This window comes from Argentina silus, assembly GCF_951799395.1.
Source record: "Argentina silus genome assembly, chromosome: 15".
Lineage (NCBI taxonomy): Eukaryota > Metazoa > Chordata > Actinopteri > Argentiniformes > Argentinidae > Argentina > Argentina silus.
In genome coordinates this window covers 8,998,203-9,013,202 of record NC_139669.1, presented here as the reverse complement: position 1 = coordinate 9,013,202, position 15,000 = coordinate 8,998,203, and the positions used below count along the sequence as shown (strand labels likewise).

At 45.2% G+C, this 15,000-nt stretch overlaps 1 protein-coding gene and 1 long non-coding RNA gene across 2 annotated transcripts in view; one reads left to right on the top strand and one right to left on the bottom strand.

The window, feature by feature from the left end:
* Window positions 1-15,000, top strand: part of LOC310816023 — a 128,435-nt gene that overhangs the window by 102,758 nt on the left and 10,677 nt on the right. The gene's annotated exons all lie outside the window — the stretch shown is intronic.
* On the bottom strand, window positions 609-6,702 carry tbx22 (T-box transcription factor 22; the record flags this gene model as incomplete). Its single annotated transcript, XM_083686765.1, has 8 exons — window positions 609-1,153; window positions 1,266-1,351; window positions 1,719-1,783; window positions 2,881-3,045; window positions 3,993-4,167; window positions 4,370-4,471; window positions 5,793-6,039; window positions 6,546-6,702. 8 exons carry the CDS (start codon window positions 6,700-6,702, stop codon window positions 609-611), a joined length of 1,542 nt encoding a protein of 513 aa, XP_083542891.1.

The following is a 15,000-nucleotide window of genomic DNA, read 5'->3' as shown; positions in this document are numbered from 1 at the left end:
GTAGGGATCGGAGGACGGGCTCATTGTGATGCATGGAATGGAATGAGGAATGGTATTCCAAGCACATGTGTTTGATACCTTTCCTCATTCCATTCCATGCATTACAATGAGCCCGTCCTCCGATTTCTACCTCCACCAGCCTCCACTGGTCCTGTGGAGCTGCAGCCAGATGCACACACACTCAGGCTGCATCTCAAATGACACCCTAGTATCCACCAAGTGTACTACTTTTGGCCAGAGCCCTACATGGAGCCCTTTATGGGGCTTTTAAGTGTACACTATGTAGAGGTGTTGTTGGAGCTTTGGTTCAGGTCCATTGTGTGTGCTGCTGTTCAATAAAGCTATGTCTATTAAAGCTTGCCATTCACACAGCTCTGTCTCTCTTTCTCTCTCTGCCTCCCCACTGACAGCTCACTGTCTTCCTGTGGTCTGGGAGAGAGAGACTCTACATTCACTGGTGCAGCAGTTTGGCATCAGTCTGGGAAGCAGTCTCTGGCAGTCACAGTGGCTTGGGAGGGTTAGGATTTGGTGAGACAGCTTGAAGCTAGGCACTAGTGGGCTAAAGTTGGTGCTAGGGGGGTAGGGGGGAGGGCTGAAGGCACCCGGTGCTAGAGGCAGTGGTTGGTGGTTGGGGGCCAGGGCGCCTGGCGGAGGAGACAGTCTGTGGTACCCTCCGACAGTTTAGCGTGGCGAGGGAGAGCACTGAGGTGTGGGTTGATGGGAAGGCTGTAGCGGTAGATGCAGTAGGGGGGTGCAGCGTCATGGTGGTGAGGGTGGGGGCCAGGCCCCCGGCCGCTGTGAGGACCCTGCAGGGGGATCAGGCAGGGGGGGGCTCCTGGAGGTCCCTGGAGACATGGATCCCTGTAGTGGGGCCCTTTCTTCCCCTGCAGCGCAGAGAAGAGAGAGAGGTCTGAGAGGGGCGACATGGGGGAGAACCCCCTCAGTCTGTCTGCTCCTGGGGAGAAATAGGCTCTGCCTGCCAGGGGGGAGACAGGGGAGGCCTTGCAGCAGAGGGGGAGGCTGAAGGTGTGGAGGCTGGCATCCTGGCAGGAGAGCGAGGAGAGGGAGAAGGGGTGTGAGGACGGAGGACAGGAGAGAGGGATGAGACTCTTCAGAGAAGACGCACAGCTGGCTGACGACCCAGAGCTCCCTCCTGACAGAGACACAACACAAGAGCGACGTATTAGCATCAACACCATAGTCACTCTGTGAGCGATTGAGCTGATATTGTTATGAATGGGATGTGATGAGGGGGGCTGTGGCACCTTGCAGCTGGAGGGTGAAGGGCTTGAAGTCCAGGCTGAGGGGGCTTCTCCAGGGGTAGGACTCCAGCAGCCCGTCTAACACCCCCCTACACACGCACACACACACACACACACACACACACACACACACACACACACACACACACCACACACACACACACACACACACACACACACACACACACACACACACAAATGGAGAGAAGGACAGGTGTCACACAAACATCACTCAATAAACCAGGGCCATGTTTCCCAGAACCATCATTGGATCCCATAAGGTTCATCAGATCAGTACCACCAGCACTAAGGCTTCTAAACAAAATTCTCTCTCTGTGAGTTAGTTCAAAACTGGGCAACGTTTTGAGCTATTTTAACAAGCTAATGAGACTCTCTGGTGTAAAATGAGTATTAATGTCCTGTAAGTGTTTATTTTTCAGATTGAGGGTTCTGTACCTGTTTCTGCCCGGGTCTCTGAAGCCCTTAGCAAACGGGTTCCTGTCGATCTTCAGCTTGGTGATCTGACCCAGGAGAGAAACCACACATGGTTGAGTATTAGCTGTTCTGTGAATGACCTGTAAAGCTAACAATGACATCAGTTTATGGGAGTGTGCAGGGCAGTAGGACTGTCCCTCTGCGACTACAGATCCCAGCAGCACCCAGGGCGGGCAGCCATGTTAAACATGGCTCTGGGAGCAGGGACTCGTTACTCCAGGTTTTATACGCTGCTTTAATGGCTGTGGACTCCAGCAGTCAGCCCAGTCACAGCCAGTTACTGTGCTTCTGTAATAATACGTTCTCTGCTCGTAAAATGGACCCTGATGAAAAGAGCTGGCAGTCCCTGGAGAGGTCTCTGTTACCAGAGGGACGCCAGCCAACAGTAGGGTCAGCTACCCTGCACACACATACACACACACACACACACACACACACACACACACACACACACACACACACACAAATCCTAGAACTACAGCAGAGCAGGCCAACACACACATTCATACACACTCATGACGTCCACACACACACACACACACTCACTCACTCACTCACACACACACACACACACACACACACACACACACACACACACACACACAGACAGACACACACATACTGAGACCCACAGGATTTACGATTCTGTTCAGACCACAGCAGAGGAAGGCCGGTAGCACTCACATGAGTTAGAGAATAAAGCGTTTGATATTGTATTGGGACAGCAGCAACACACGCCCAGAGGTGGTGAATAAAACATCAGAACGCTGTGGGGAGTCATTCAGGCCCAGAAGACGATGGTGTAGCCACAGATATATGATATGTGCTCTCTGCGTGTTACTGCATGGTGGTGAAAGAAACATTAACTCCAAGTCTAATTCATTGAGCATTATAAAGTTATATTCATGTCTCAGACAAAACAAAACACAACCTTTGGAATGTCTCTTTGCAGCTTCGAGCAAAGATGAGCCAATTGCCATTACTTTGGAGAATTCTACCAAATAACACCAGTTCATGGGAAGTCCATGAAATAGACATGATTATTCCCTGTGAAATAGCAGCATCCGGTTCTTATGGGTTGTCATTCACAGCTGTTTGTTCTGATAGGTTAAGACGGTATTACCTGTTGATTCTGATAGGCTGTAACGGTGGTGAACTCTGTTTCTGGGAAGGAGAAACTGTTCACGCCCTCGGCTGGGAGAGATGGAATCTTTGACAGGTCTACGCGAGGGTCCTGCCGTATGACGTGCACACGTGGCTTGTATTTGTGCATCGACTGCAGAATTATCTGGATAATTCGAGACAAAGATCTTAACACCAACAATTAATGTAAGCTGTACACAGAAATATTATTAACAGGACAGACATTTCTATATGCTGCACTGTATTTCAAAGGGATGCTCCACTTTTTAAAAGTTGTTTCCTGGTTTTAAACGTATTACCTTGGCTGTAGTTGATACCCCCAGACAATTTTTATGAACGTATTTTGCTTACTTAGATAACATATTACATTTAGCAGACGATTACTTTGATATTTTGTAGCATTGTCTGTTTTGTGTGTATGGCCATAGGACACCATTCATTCTAGAAGTATGACCCCAACACCTTACAGACTCTCAAACCCAACCCCTGTTACAGGAGTATCTCCTTCTGAAAACACTGTCTGCATACAAATGTTTACAGTCACTTTTTGATCCACTTTTGCATTTTGTTAATATTGGAAAATATCAACATTAAATTCAGACTGATAAATGTAATAAACTGACAGTCTGCATTTCATTGTTTACATCCACTTTTGCATTCTGTTATAACGATGAGAACATGAACATCTCAATTGATAAATGTAATAAACTGACTTTTCAAAAATACAAAACATATAATATCTACAGAGGATGATAGTGTTGCTGTAGGAATTGGATTGACGTAAGACATATATAAATAAAAATCAACTACCCAAGTAAGCAAAACTAAAGCTATCTTGGGGAAAGGCTCCTAACGTGTAAAACCAGAAAAAAATATGTTAAAAGAGTAAATCCCTTATATATTATGTCAACCATTTTTTTATGGCAACCAATTACTTTCATAACCAAAACTGATTAAACGGTTTGATATTGTGATTTTTTAAAGATGTTCGAGTATCTGTTTATTTGCAATATGTCTGACATGATTCAGGGTCCCCTTCGATTGTCATAATAATAGCAAAGCAAATATAGCCCTTCAGTAGCAATGACGTACATGTCCCTTGTCGTCCATCTCGTTGTTGGTGAGTTTGACGCGGTCAAAGCTGATGACCTGACGCATCCACGTCTCCCCCGCGCACGGCGAGTCCGGGTGCACATACAGGCGCGGAGCGATGCACAAATGGTCCGTGTTTCCCGCCACCATCCACTGCGAGCTGTGATAGACGTACCTGTAGATAGATAGACTGCTTTCAATTTGCTTAAAAAGATAAGCTATCGGGTGAGCTTTTTCTTTTGCAAACTTTGGCCTATGTGATAACAATTAGGGCGAAATCAAATGGATCAAACACACACACACACACACACACACACACACACACACACACACACACACACACACACACACACACACACACACACACACACACACACCTGTATCGTTTGTAGTCTACGGGCATGACATCCATAGCGATGTAGTACTGCTGGCACGGGTCCAGGTTTCGCACCTTCACGCGCACTGACGGGAACATTCTCCTGACAAGAGTACACAGTTCATTGGTATTTTTTTTAAGCAACATAATAAATGCCCTATATTTAAATATATATATTTAAATAAAGATTTCTATGAATAATTTTCTATTTTCAAAAACGGGTATTCAATTATCTGCAGAATGTTTCATTTCGAGCTAAAGAGGGAAACATAGATTTATCTTGGTGCTTTCGGTGACAGTTGTGCGTAATGGAACACCACAGTGAAAACAGAGAAGTTCTTGCACAACTCCGGTCAAGGTGAAGTTCAAACCAAGGGCCACGAGGGCATTCTTAGCTGGAAAGATTTATTGCTTTACAATGATAATCGAATATTGTTCATAAAATACATTTCAGCAAGCAGTAAATAACTGATTCGTTACAAATCCTGCAACGTTTTATTGGGTTAGGGTTATACTTAAATGCCCGAAAGCTATCAAATTAATAGAGCACGAATTCCTTATGTATAGGTCATATGTAAATAGTTGGATATAGGCTATGATATCATTGATAAAGCAATTCAAGGTGTAATGTAGCCTAATACACTGTATAGCAATACAGGCCTACTGAAATATTTATTGCAACAATAAAGCAGGCTAATTAGATAAGATTGGATTGAAAACGCTTCAGCATTGAGCACTATGTTAACCTCGCCCAAATTAAAATTATATATCACATAAATTATAAATAAAAGGTAATAATATTCTATCAAAAACCCCACTCTTTAGATGAATAATGATAATGTGATATGTTAGTCTATGGCCTAGTGTTTTTTTTCCTAAAACACATTTGTGTTGTTCTCCAGAGAAGTGAGTTCACGGCGGAGGAGACTGTTATATGCAGCATGTGAATCATACACAGGTTGAATTTAAAAGTTGCATAACTTAAAAGCGAACGTATTTTCTTTTTCGATGTGTTAATGAAGAGTTGTGTAAAAAAAAAACTATAAGTCAGTAAAATGATGCTGCGTGATTTTGAACCATAATAATAAAAAACAATACAAAAAACATTAAATAGACAACAATTTGCTCAACCCATCTTTAAGAGATCAGTTTAGAACTGCAAATCAAACCAAATTAGCCTAGCTTTTTATCAGTTTTTTTCATCAGCTTTTCATCAACTTTTCTAGTTCTTTTTACAGTATCACTGAGACTTTTATTTTATTGCTAACAAATCTGCATGCGGTTTATCATGACAGTATAGTGTGTGTGTGTGTGTGTGTGTGTGTGTGTGTGTGTGTGTGTGTGTGTGTGTGTGTGTGTGTGTGTGTGTGTGTGTGTGTGTGTGTGGGAGGGGGGGAGTGTGCGCGTGCATGTGTCAGGTTTACCTGCCAGCCTTGGTGATGATCATCTCCGTGCCGATCTCATGGAATCTGTTCCACAGCTCCGAGCCCTGCAGCTCCACCCGGACTTCTCTGCCCGGCTCACACTCACTCTGCCCAGGCCTACAGGCCTCTTTCTCCGGGTCACACTCACTCTCCCCTGGTTTTCGAGCTTCTCCTCCCAGGTCAGACCCAGCCTCCCCGGGTCTCCTCGGAGTCAAACCTGCCTTCCGTCTCTGCTCGGTTGGAGGATCTTTGAAAAATTAAGGAGACATTTTGATAAGATGTACAGTAAATGGAAAACATAAATATTAGCAAGATGTGGTACATTATTTCATGAGCAATATACAAGCTTTTTACAACTGTTTCCTGACATTTTAGAGTGTTGTCTAGTTAGGCTATTTGATCAAATAAAGTGTTGCGGGAAGACAATTCTTTGCTATGATTATTTTAGATTAAACTCTTAACTCCTATATTCTTATACCAAATTTACAAAAATGATGAATGATAAATGTTTCTCATCATTTTACAAACTCACTCAAACAAGTTGCTGTTCAATAAGGCCTATAGTTTTCTGTTCTTCCTCAAAGCAAAAATTATAGTTATACTATGCAGTGTAGAATGATATAAAAAAGTATGTCCAAAATTGTAACCCTTAGTAACATTATCATTTAGTTATTACGTTACATTTCGGCATAGGCCTACGGCGTAATGTAAGGCAAGCAATGCGCGCGGGCTGACTTGGAGAGGTGCACCGACCGTGTTCCTCCGGCTCGCGGATGATGGTGCTTGAATCGGTCCCAGTGTCTCCCGTTGAGCTTACATCCTTTCCGTTCTCTATTTTCATCCTCTTACACGTTTTACCGACCAACGCTTCCACCGAGAACGCGTGGGCCCGCGAGCTCAGACCTTGCATCCTGGCACGAGTCAGTCTCCTCTCTCGGTGTCCGGCTGAACTCTATCGCGCGCCGTTCTGGTTTTCCGCCACATCCAGGACCGGGTGCGTCAGCAGTACCACTGCGAGCCTCTGCCCTCTCTCCTCAAGGGTCCGTAAGGCGATTAATTGACCCTGTGTGTTCCCATGTCTCCGAATAAATCTAAATCCCCGATTATTTTCCTCTCGACTGGCCACCCGTTTCCCCGTTCAGTCTCCTCTCTCTATCTCTCTCGTTCTCCCTCTCCCTGCCTCTGACAGTCTCCACTGTAGAGGAGTTCCTGTGTTCCTCACAGTCCCAGCGCGTCACCGCAAGGAGGAGGGCATATGGAAGGAAGAACGGGCATTCCTACAGAGGAGCTAAGTATTCCAGTGGTCCTCTATGCGGCATCCAGCGGCAGACGCCTCACCAAGGAATACAGTCACAGACATTTGAGAGACTAATTGACTTCGCATGGACCATGCATCACAGGATGGCTGAAAGAATAGTCTATAAAATAAACAGAGAAACCTTTCTTTTTGTGTTATCCTTTCGATCCACCCCCAGGCTTTGTAGAACTAGAGCCTACTGTTAAAGTGACTTGCCTTATGAAAACATTGCTCATCACTTTTTCAATCGATCGAGCAACTACTTGCTTTAACTCATAATGTCTGTCATTAAAATAGGAATTATCCTAAACGGGAGAATGATTTAACTTCCATAATTTCAAAGGGTCTTATTATTTAACATTTTGCCACAACTTATTTTCAGGTTATGCTCTGCTGCCTGTATTCCAATCTAGCGATATAGGTATTAAAAATTACAAAATTGTAGGCCTATATCATATCAAAGTCTCTTTTTACTCCATATTCCACAAACACAAATACAATTTAACCTGAGTTGTTATGTTCTGATAATTTGTCTATATGTTGTGTTAATCTGAGAATGTTGTATTTTGTTTCTTCAGATAATATGTGAAAAAATATAGAAAAGAAAAGGCAAAGGCAACCGTAGTACACAGACTGAGTTGTGTGTGTTATTTTGGCTTGCGGAAAATACTAGGCCTATTTGAAAATGTTTGAAAATGGCAAACGTTCATATTTCTTTCGAGTTATGCAATTACACGTGTTGTAGAAGCCATCGGTTTGACACATTATTTGGTGGTGCGGTGCGTGCGCATAGTTCGGTTGATTTTATTGTATTTCAGACTGGGTAGGCTAATAGAATGTATTTTAAAGAACGAGGAAAATCCAGCGACAAATATTTGACTCCGGATAACTAAAACCATCTGGAGCACGTATTTAAAATATCTCCATGAAACTCGCTCCTTTTCGGTTGAAGCTAACATTTCCTATATTAATTTGCAGGCTTTGCGTAAAACGGTCTCTCGTCTCCCGTTCCCCCGGTGTGGGAGTGGGTTTGCTGTGCCCGGTGAGAGCGCGCGTCAGTCTGGTTCTCATAACGGCAGAGATCAGATGGAGTTTGGCGCGCAGGGAAACGGGCCGTAATGACAGCTTGGGATTATTACATTACTGCCCGACATGAAATAGATCCGCTTTACACAAATAAAGTTCAGCAAGGCTTAATTAAAAATGTTTTTTAATGACAGAATATAATTGCTCAGAAGAAAAAACAAATGAGAGTAGTGTTTACAGCACGGTTGGTTTGGTTGGTGATGGAAATCTCCGGGCTCTAGACTGACAACAGACGGGAACAGGAGAACTATGACCAACTAGAATCACATGTTCTCTGTCATCAGAATCTGTTTAGGACCTCGTCGGGATGTTTATTCGTTTCGAAATTGTTGTTTTCTTTCGATAAATTACTGCGAAAAAGTGCATCGCAAACACGCGGCCTGTATGGCATGATGTTTAAATCTGTGGGAAATATGCACTGTAGCCTACTAACACAATTGCCCCGCGTGCATGTTTCTGTGCCTAGTGGAAAAGAGTAAATAGCAAGCGAAGGCTTATGATGATGCATTCATGCCATGAAGAAGACCAGAAACACACAAATAGGCCTGGGCTGTATCTCACATAGTCCAAATAACGCCTGTTCAATTATCGTGTAATTTCTGCGATCATGTTCTCCTCGACAGGCAGTGAGTGACACAGCTTCAGGTCGTAATTCTTGGTTATTGGATTATCTGGCTGTCAACTGCAGTGATAGCCGTGGAGGCCAGTGATAGCACTCATAAACCCGCAGGAAGTGGCTTTTCGTTGTTTTATGATTCTAAATCCAACACAAATCTGGATTTGTCTGATTCGGGGATGTTTGGCACACGTGTTTCCTCTTATTAAGCCCTACGTGTATGCTCCTGGCGTAAACTAGAAAAAAAAGTCCAATCCAATTTAGCATGAGCTTCAGGTTTCCATCAATCCGGAAGTTTGATGATCAGCTGTAATTGGTCTTTCCGATCATTTCCGTCCTTCAGGGGTTTTTTTGCAGGGTGACCTGCACCTTGTGTGTCCTGTGACAATTTTATCATTCAATTTTTTGCCTGATTTGTTTTAGATTATCCCATTGACACTTTTATAAACGTTTTAAATATTAACTGTTCTGTTCTAGGCCCTTTAGATATTAAGTTACAACCAGGCAAGGTTATTCCTCACAATCTCCCAAGACTCTGATCTTGCCCTCTGAGCACCTCTCTCTTTCTCTCTCTCTCTCTCTCTCTCTCTCTCTCTCTCTCTCTCTCTTTCTGACACAAAGTTGGCGTTTTCAGTTGCATTCATTGCTCCCTTCTACGGTTCTCTATAATCACATGCGGAGTGGACCGTAAACATTACAGGAAATGCAGCGTGACGCACTGATTGGTGTGCACTCTCGGCCTGGTCAGATGACCAATATAAAAGCATATCCTCTCCTCCAACCAAAAACCCAAGGAATATGATGAGTCTATTGTTTAGCATTTGGTAAACACAACTATCATACCTTGGAAAATCAGATTGAGTATAATGATGATAATGTTTGGGGTTATGATGGTGACCTATATTATCATAGTTCACAGACATATCCTGTTATGGCTGGTGGACTTAGTGAATTAGCAAATACTCACTGTAATTACTATCATCAAATATTTTTGAGTTGGGGATTGACAGGTTGGCGCGATTCCAGAGCTTCTGCCATGTGTGTGTGTGTGTGTGTGTGTGTGTGTGTGTGTGTGTGTGTGTGTGTATGTGTGTGGAGTTGGAGGTGCAGGCTTGTGCAGGCTGGTGCCCAGAGTATAATCATGTCCAGCTTTGCTCCCAGGGCAGGCTGTCTGTCTGTGAGCACAGTGTGTGTGTGTGTGTGTGTGTGTGTGTGTGTGTGTGTGTGTGTGTGTGTGTGTGCATGTTTGTGTGAGTGTGTGTGTGTGTGCGCGCGCATGCGTGTGTGTGTGTGTGTGTATGTGTATTTATAAACAAACACAGTCTCTTAATTAAATCGTGTACCTATGCACAATAGTACGCATTCCCAATTACGTGTCCTGGTTGACACATATAAGAGATTTTTAGATGTTTGTCTGTGTCTGTCTGTCTGTATGTGTGTGTGTGTGTGTGTGTGTGTGTGTGTGTGTGTGTGTGTGTGTGTGTGTGTGTGTGTGTGTGTGTGTGTGTGTGTGTGCGTGTGTGTGCGCGTGTGCGTGTGCGTGTGTGTGTGTGTGTGTGCGTGTGTGTGCGTGTGGTTGACACATATTAGACATTTTTCTGTTTGTCTGTGTCTGTCTGTATGTGTGTTTGTCTGTGTGTGCTGTGCGCCGTGCGCCGTGTGTGTGTGCGTGCGTGCATGCATGTGTATGTGTGGTTGTCACATATAAGAGATTTTTCGATGCTACATCAAAAACTTAAGACACGCTATGTACACTACGAAAGGCATTAGCAAACAAATACTGTTATTATTATTATTATTATTATTCTGTAGCGTGATTCCAACGGGCGAGCTGCAGGGTGCAAGGCAAGTTGTTACCGCCTCCCTATACAGTGATTCGCTTTCAGTATTCACCTGCCAGTATAGCTACGCGTCAACCAGGACAAGCAATTGGGAAAGCGTAGCCTACTATGGTGTACAGGCACACGGTGTATGTAGGAGACCAGTCTGTTATAAACATAGAGCAGGCGGTCTGTTGCTTAGTCCTGAGTGGATGTGACGGCTCATGATGTTTTGTTTTAGGTTGGATCCTGACACTGAGCAGTTTGTGTGTGTGTGTGTATGTGTGTGTGTGTGTGTGTGTGTGTGTGTGTATGTGTGTGTGTGTGTCTGTGTGTGTGTGTTTGGCATTCATGCGTGTCTGTGTGTATGTCTGTGTGTGTGTGTTCGTGAGAGAAAGGGGGCAGAGGGGGGCGCTTTCTGGGCATGGAGTGTTTGGGAGAGGATGCCCACTACCACAGGAGCTAAGGAGACCCACCCCCCCTCCCAACCCCACCCTGCTACATTCCCCTCTTTCCCCAGCTCCCATGCTGACAGGCCATCAGAGACTGTGTTTCCATGTAGAATTTATTTTCTTGCATAATGTGCAGCCCTGAGGTTTAGTTCTGCTGAATGTGTTTGTGTGTTTGTGTGTGTGTGTGGTGTGTGTGTGTGTGTGTGTGTGTGTGTGTGTGTGTGTGTGTGTGTGTGTGCAGTAGGAGCAGAAGTGTGCTTGTGTGGTGGGGGAGTGTGGGGTTGGTGTTGTGTGTATGTGTGTGTGTGTGTATCTAATACCGTTTTCATGTGCTTGTCTATACAGTAGGCATGTAACTGACTAGGTGCCTGTGGAGAAGGCCTGTATGAACCACTATATCACAGGAGACCTATCAGCATCTCCAGCAGCTCTGTTGAGAGTTCTAAATGTAATCTCATCTAAATGACTGTGTGTCAGTGGCAGGTAAGCAATGGTCTTTAAGTAATCTCTGAGTAAATGTCTCTGTAGAGATGGGGAGGAGAGAGAGAGAGAGAGAGAGGTGGAGAGAGGGAGAGAAGCAGCAGAGGGGAAGAAGGAAATAAAGGGAAAAAAAACTTGGTCTCCAGAACATGGGCAATTATAGAGTGACAAATTCCTGTGACCTTGGTATGTGTGTGTGTGTGTGTGTGTGTGTGTGTGTGTGTGTGTGTGTGTGTGTGTGTGTGTGTGTGTGTGTGTGTGTGTGTGTGTGTGTGTGTGTGTGTGTGTGTGTGTGTGGTGGGGGAGGTGGGGAGGTCACATCTGCTACTCATAACTTCTCTCATGTCTCTCTTTTTGGTTTCGAACTCCTGTCTAAAGTTCAGTTAGATCTTTTCTCTCCGGCTCACAGCGTGTCTGTCTCTCTGGGGCTTCTGATAAAGTTGTTGTGAAGTCGTTGCTCTGTGGACCTCTGCCTCCTCATTGGTTGACAATGGTTCTCTCCCACAGGGGATCTTTAAACTGCCGTCCTAATGGGAGAGTCAACAAGTTGCCGGCAATCACATCGCTCCCTGCCCAGGAGTTAATTGAGCGTGCCAGCCAATTGGAGTTTACGCACAATTGAGCTTTGGCCTTTGATTGGCCGCCGAACGTCATCCAAAGTCTCTTCTTGTTCGCTCCACTGATTATCTGTGGTCTGAAGTCCTGATCAGAACCATAATATCAGAATAATGATGAAGTAGTCACACCTTGATGATGCGTGTTACTTTACTAAGCAGAGTAGACCTGTTTAGGTTCATCTACCATAATAGTCCTTGATATGAGAATGTGGTTTTGTTTTCCATGTCTTCTCTTTCCCCCTCAGCCTTTCTCTACCCTCTCTATTCTCACCTCTTCCTCTCTGCCCCACTCCCTCTTTCTGTCTCTTTCCCTGTTTGGGCCTATCCTGGCAGAGGCGCTGAAGACTGGGCATAGGGCCTGGCATCGCCACCCTCCCTTGCCCACAGTGTGTGGGGATTTAATGGCTCATGAGCCACGCCATCCAGCCTTTACTGGCTCACTCAGGCTGGCTGGGTGGGGAACAAGTGACGAGAGGAGGGAGGGGAGGAGAAGAGGAGAAGGGGGAGGAGGAGAGAAGAGATGGCAGCCCTGCTTTGAGCTTCTCTGCTGGGCTGTGACTGCCAGGACGCAGCCTCTCACCACAAGTGTGTTGTGAATTATCTCTTTCTCTCTCTCTCGCTCTCTCTCTCTTTCTCTCTCTGCCACTCTTTCTAGACCCTGGGTTATCCTCCACTATTCATCTTCTCCTCTATTTAACACATATATATCTTCATCTGTCCGCAGTGCTTTCATAAGGGCCCAGTGTGGATCCAGCCCAACAGAACATCCATCTCACTTGTTTGGATAGCTAATTCTTTTTGATGAAAATTAGCCCCCCAATCCCCCCTCCCTCTCCCCCCCCCCCCCCCCTCTCTTTCTCTCTCTCTCATCTCCCTCTTTCCTCTCACTGCCAGTGACCACATGGTTGGTTAATGGTTGTGGTCACAGAAACGAAAACAGCCGTAATTGATAATGAGACTCAAGTGGGTGTCTCGGAGAGAGTCAGGGCTCTGAGTCCATACAACGTCCCTCCAGCATCTCTCCATCTCCATCTCTGTGTTCTCTCTGTGTCCAGGCTGACAGCTCAAACAGACAGGCAGACAGGCTCCCGCACAGCTTTGATTGAGGAGGGCGCTGGGATCCACTGGGCTTTGGGGAATTGGGAGTTGGGATTTGGGATGGCTTTGGGATTGGGAATAGTCACTTCCAGAGGGATATGTGAGGGTGGGAAAATGACTCCAAGAGTGTTTGAGTCTGTTACTTGAACAAAATATACACTCACCGAACAATTTATTAGGAACACCTGTACACCTCCTCATGGTGGAGGTGGTGTAATGGTGTGAGACACTTTGGGCCCATTAATACCAATCAATCATCGCTTGAATGCCACAGCCTATTTGAGTATTGTTGCTGACCATGTGCATCCCTTCATGGCCACAATTTACCCATCTTCTAATGGCTACTTCCAGCATGATAATGCACCATGTCACAAAGCAAAAGTCGTCTCAAACTGGTTTCATGAACATGACAATGAATTCAGTGTTCTTCAGTGGCCTTCCCTGTAACTGGATCTGAATCCAATAGAATACCTTTGGGATGTGGTAGAACGGGAGATTCACAGCTTAAAAGTGCACCTGAAAAATCGGCAGAAATTGCGTGATGCAATCATGTCATCAAGGACCAGAATTTCAAAGGAATGTTTCCAACATCAATGTCACAAAGAGTTGAGGCTGTTTTGAGAGCAAAGGGAGTATAGTGTTCCTAATAAAGTATTCGGAGAGCGTATGTCAACTATGCAGAACAGTGGAGGCTGGTGGAGGTAGAAATCAGAGGATAGGCTCATTGTAATGCATGGAATGGAGTGAGAAATGGTATTAAACACATGTATTTGATACCATTCCTTGCAATGAGCCCATCCTCCGATTTCTGCCTCCAACAGCCTCCACTGATGCAGAAGTACTGTGATAGTTGAATGCTATGGGAAGGGACTTGTGGTAACCCTGAGCTTCTCTATACTGTGGGGCCAGGGTGAGCCAGGCCAAGGTTATAATCATAACACTCGTATGGGTGCCCTAGAAACAGTGGGAAACAGATATTTTATTGCTTATGAGCGTTCCCATCTTGGTACCTGGAATGTTTGTGTGGGGATGCTCTACTGTGTGTGTGTGTGTGTGTGTGTGTGTGTGTGTGTGTGTGTGTGTGTGGTAGCAGGGGTCTCAGAGCGAGAACCACACAGAGACACAAGTGTCTTTATCCCTCTTTATCCCACTGAGCACAATCATTTTGAACATAAATATTTTTCATCAAAGGCCTTTCCATGGACGATCCATTTTTAGATCTCCCCGGTAAATGAGGGGTTTCATATATCTGGATGTGGTTTGCGAAAAAAAGGAGAGAGAGAGAGAGAGAGGGGGAACGAAAGGGAGAAGGAGTTGAAGGAAGAAAATAAAATAAAGACCTGGCACCGCCGCAAAAGCTTTTAAAACAACATGTGAAAAATCAGCAGTTCTTTAACAGTTAGCTTGTCATTTTTATTCGCCTCTTCAGATGGTGGCAGCGGTTGTCTTTCAGGCCGTGCCAGCTGGGAATGGCTGCTGGCTGGAAGGCTCAGGCCTGGCCTGGGTTAGCACTCTTATTATCATCACCACAGACTGTAATTCACATGTCACTCACAGTGTTGGGCAGGGGGGAGGAGGGAGGGGGTCTGTAGGGGCCACTGGCAGGAGGGCTCGGCTGAATACTTCCAGGCCCTCTAATCTGCTTCCACATCCACCGGACTGGACTGATATGGGTTCGAGCTGGGTTGAGTTCGAGCTGGGCTGGGTTTGAGCTGGGCTGGGTTTGAGCTGGGCTGGGTTTG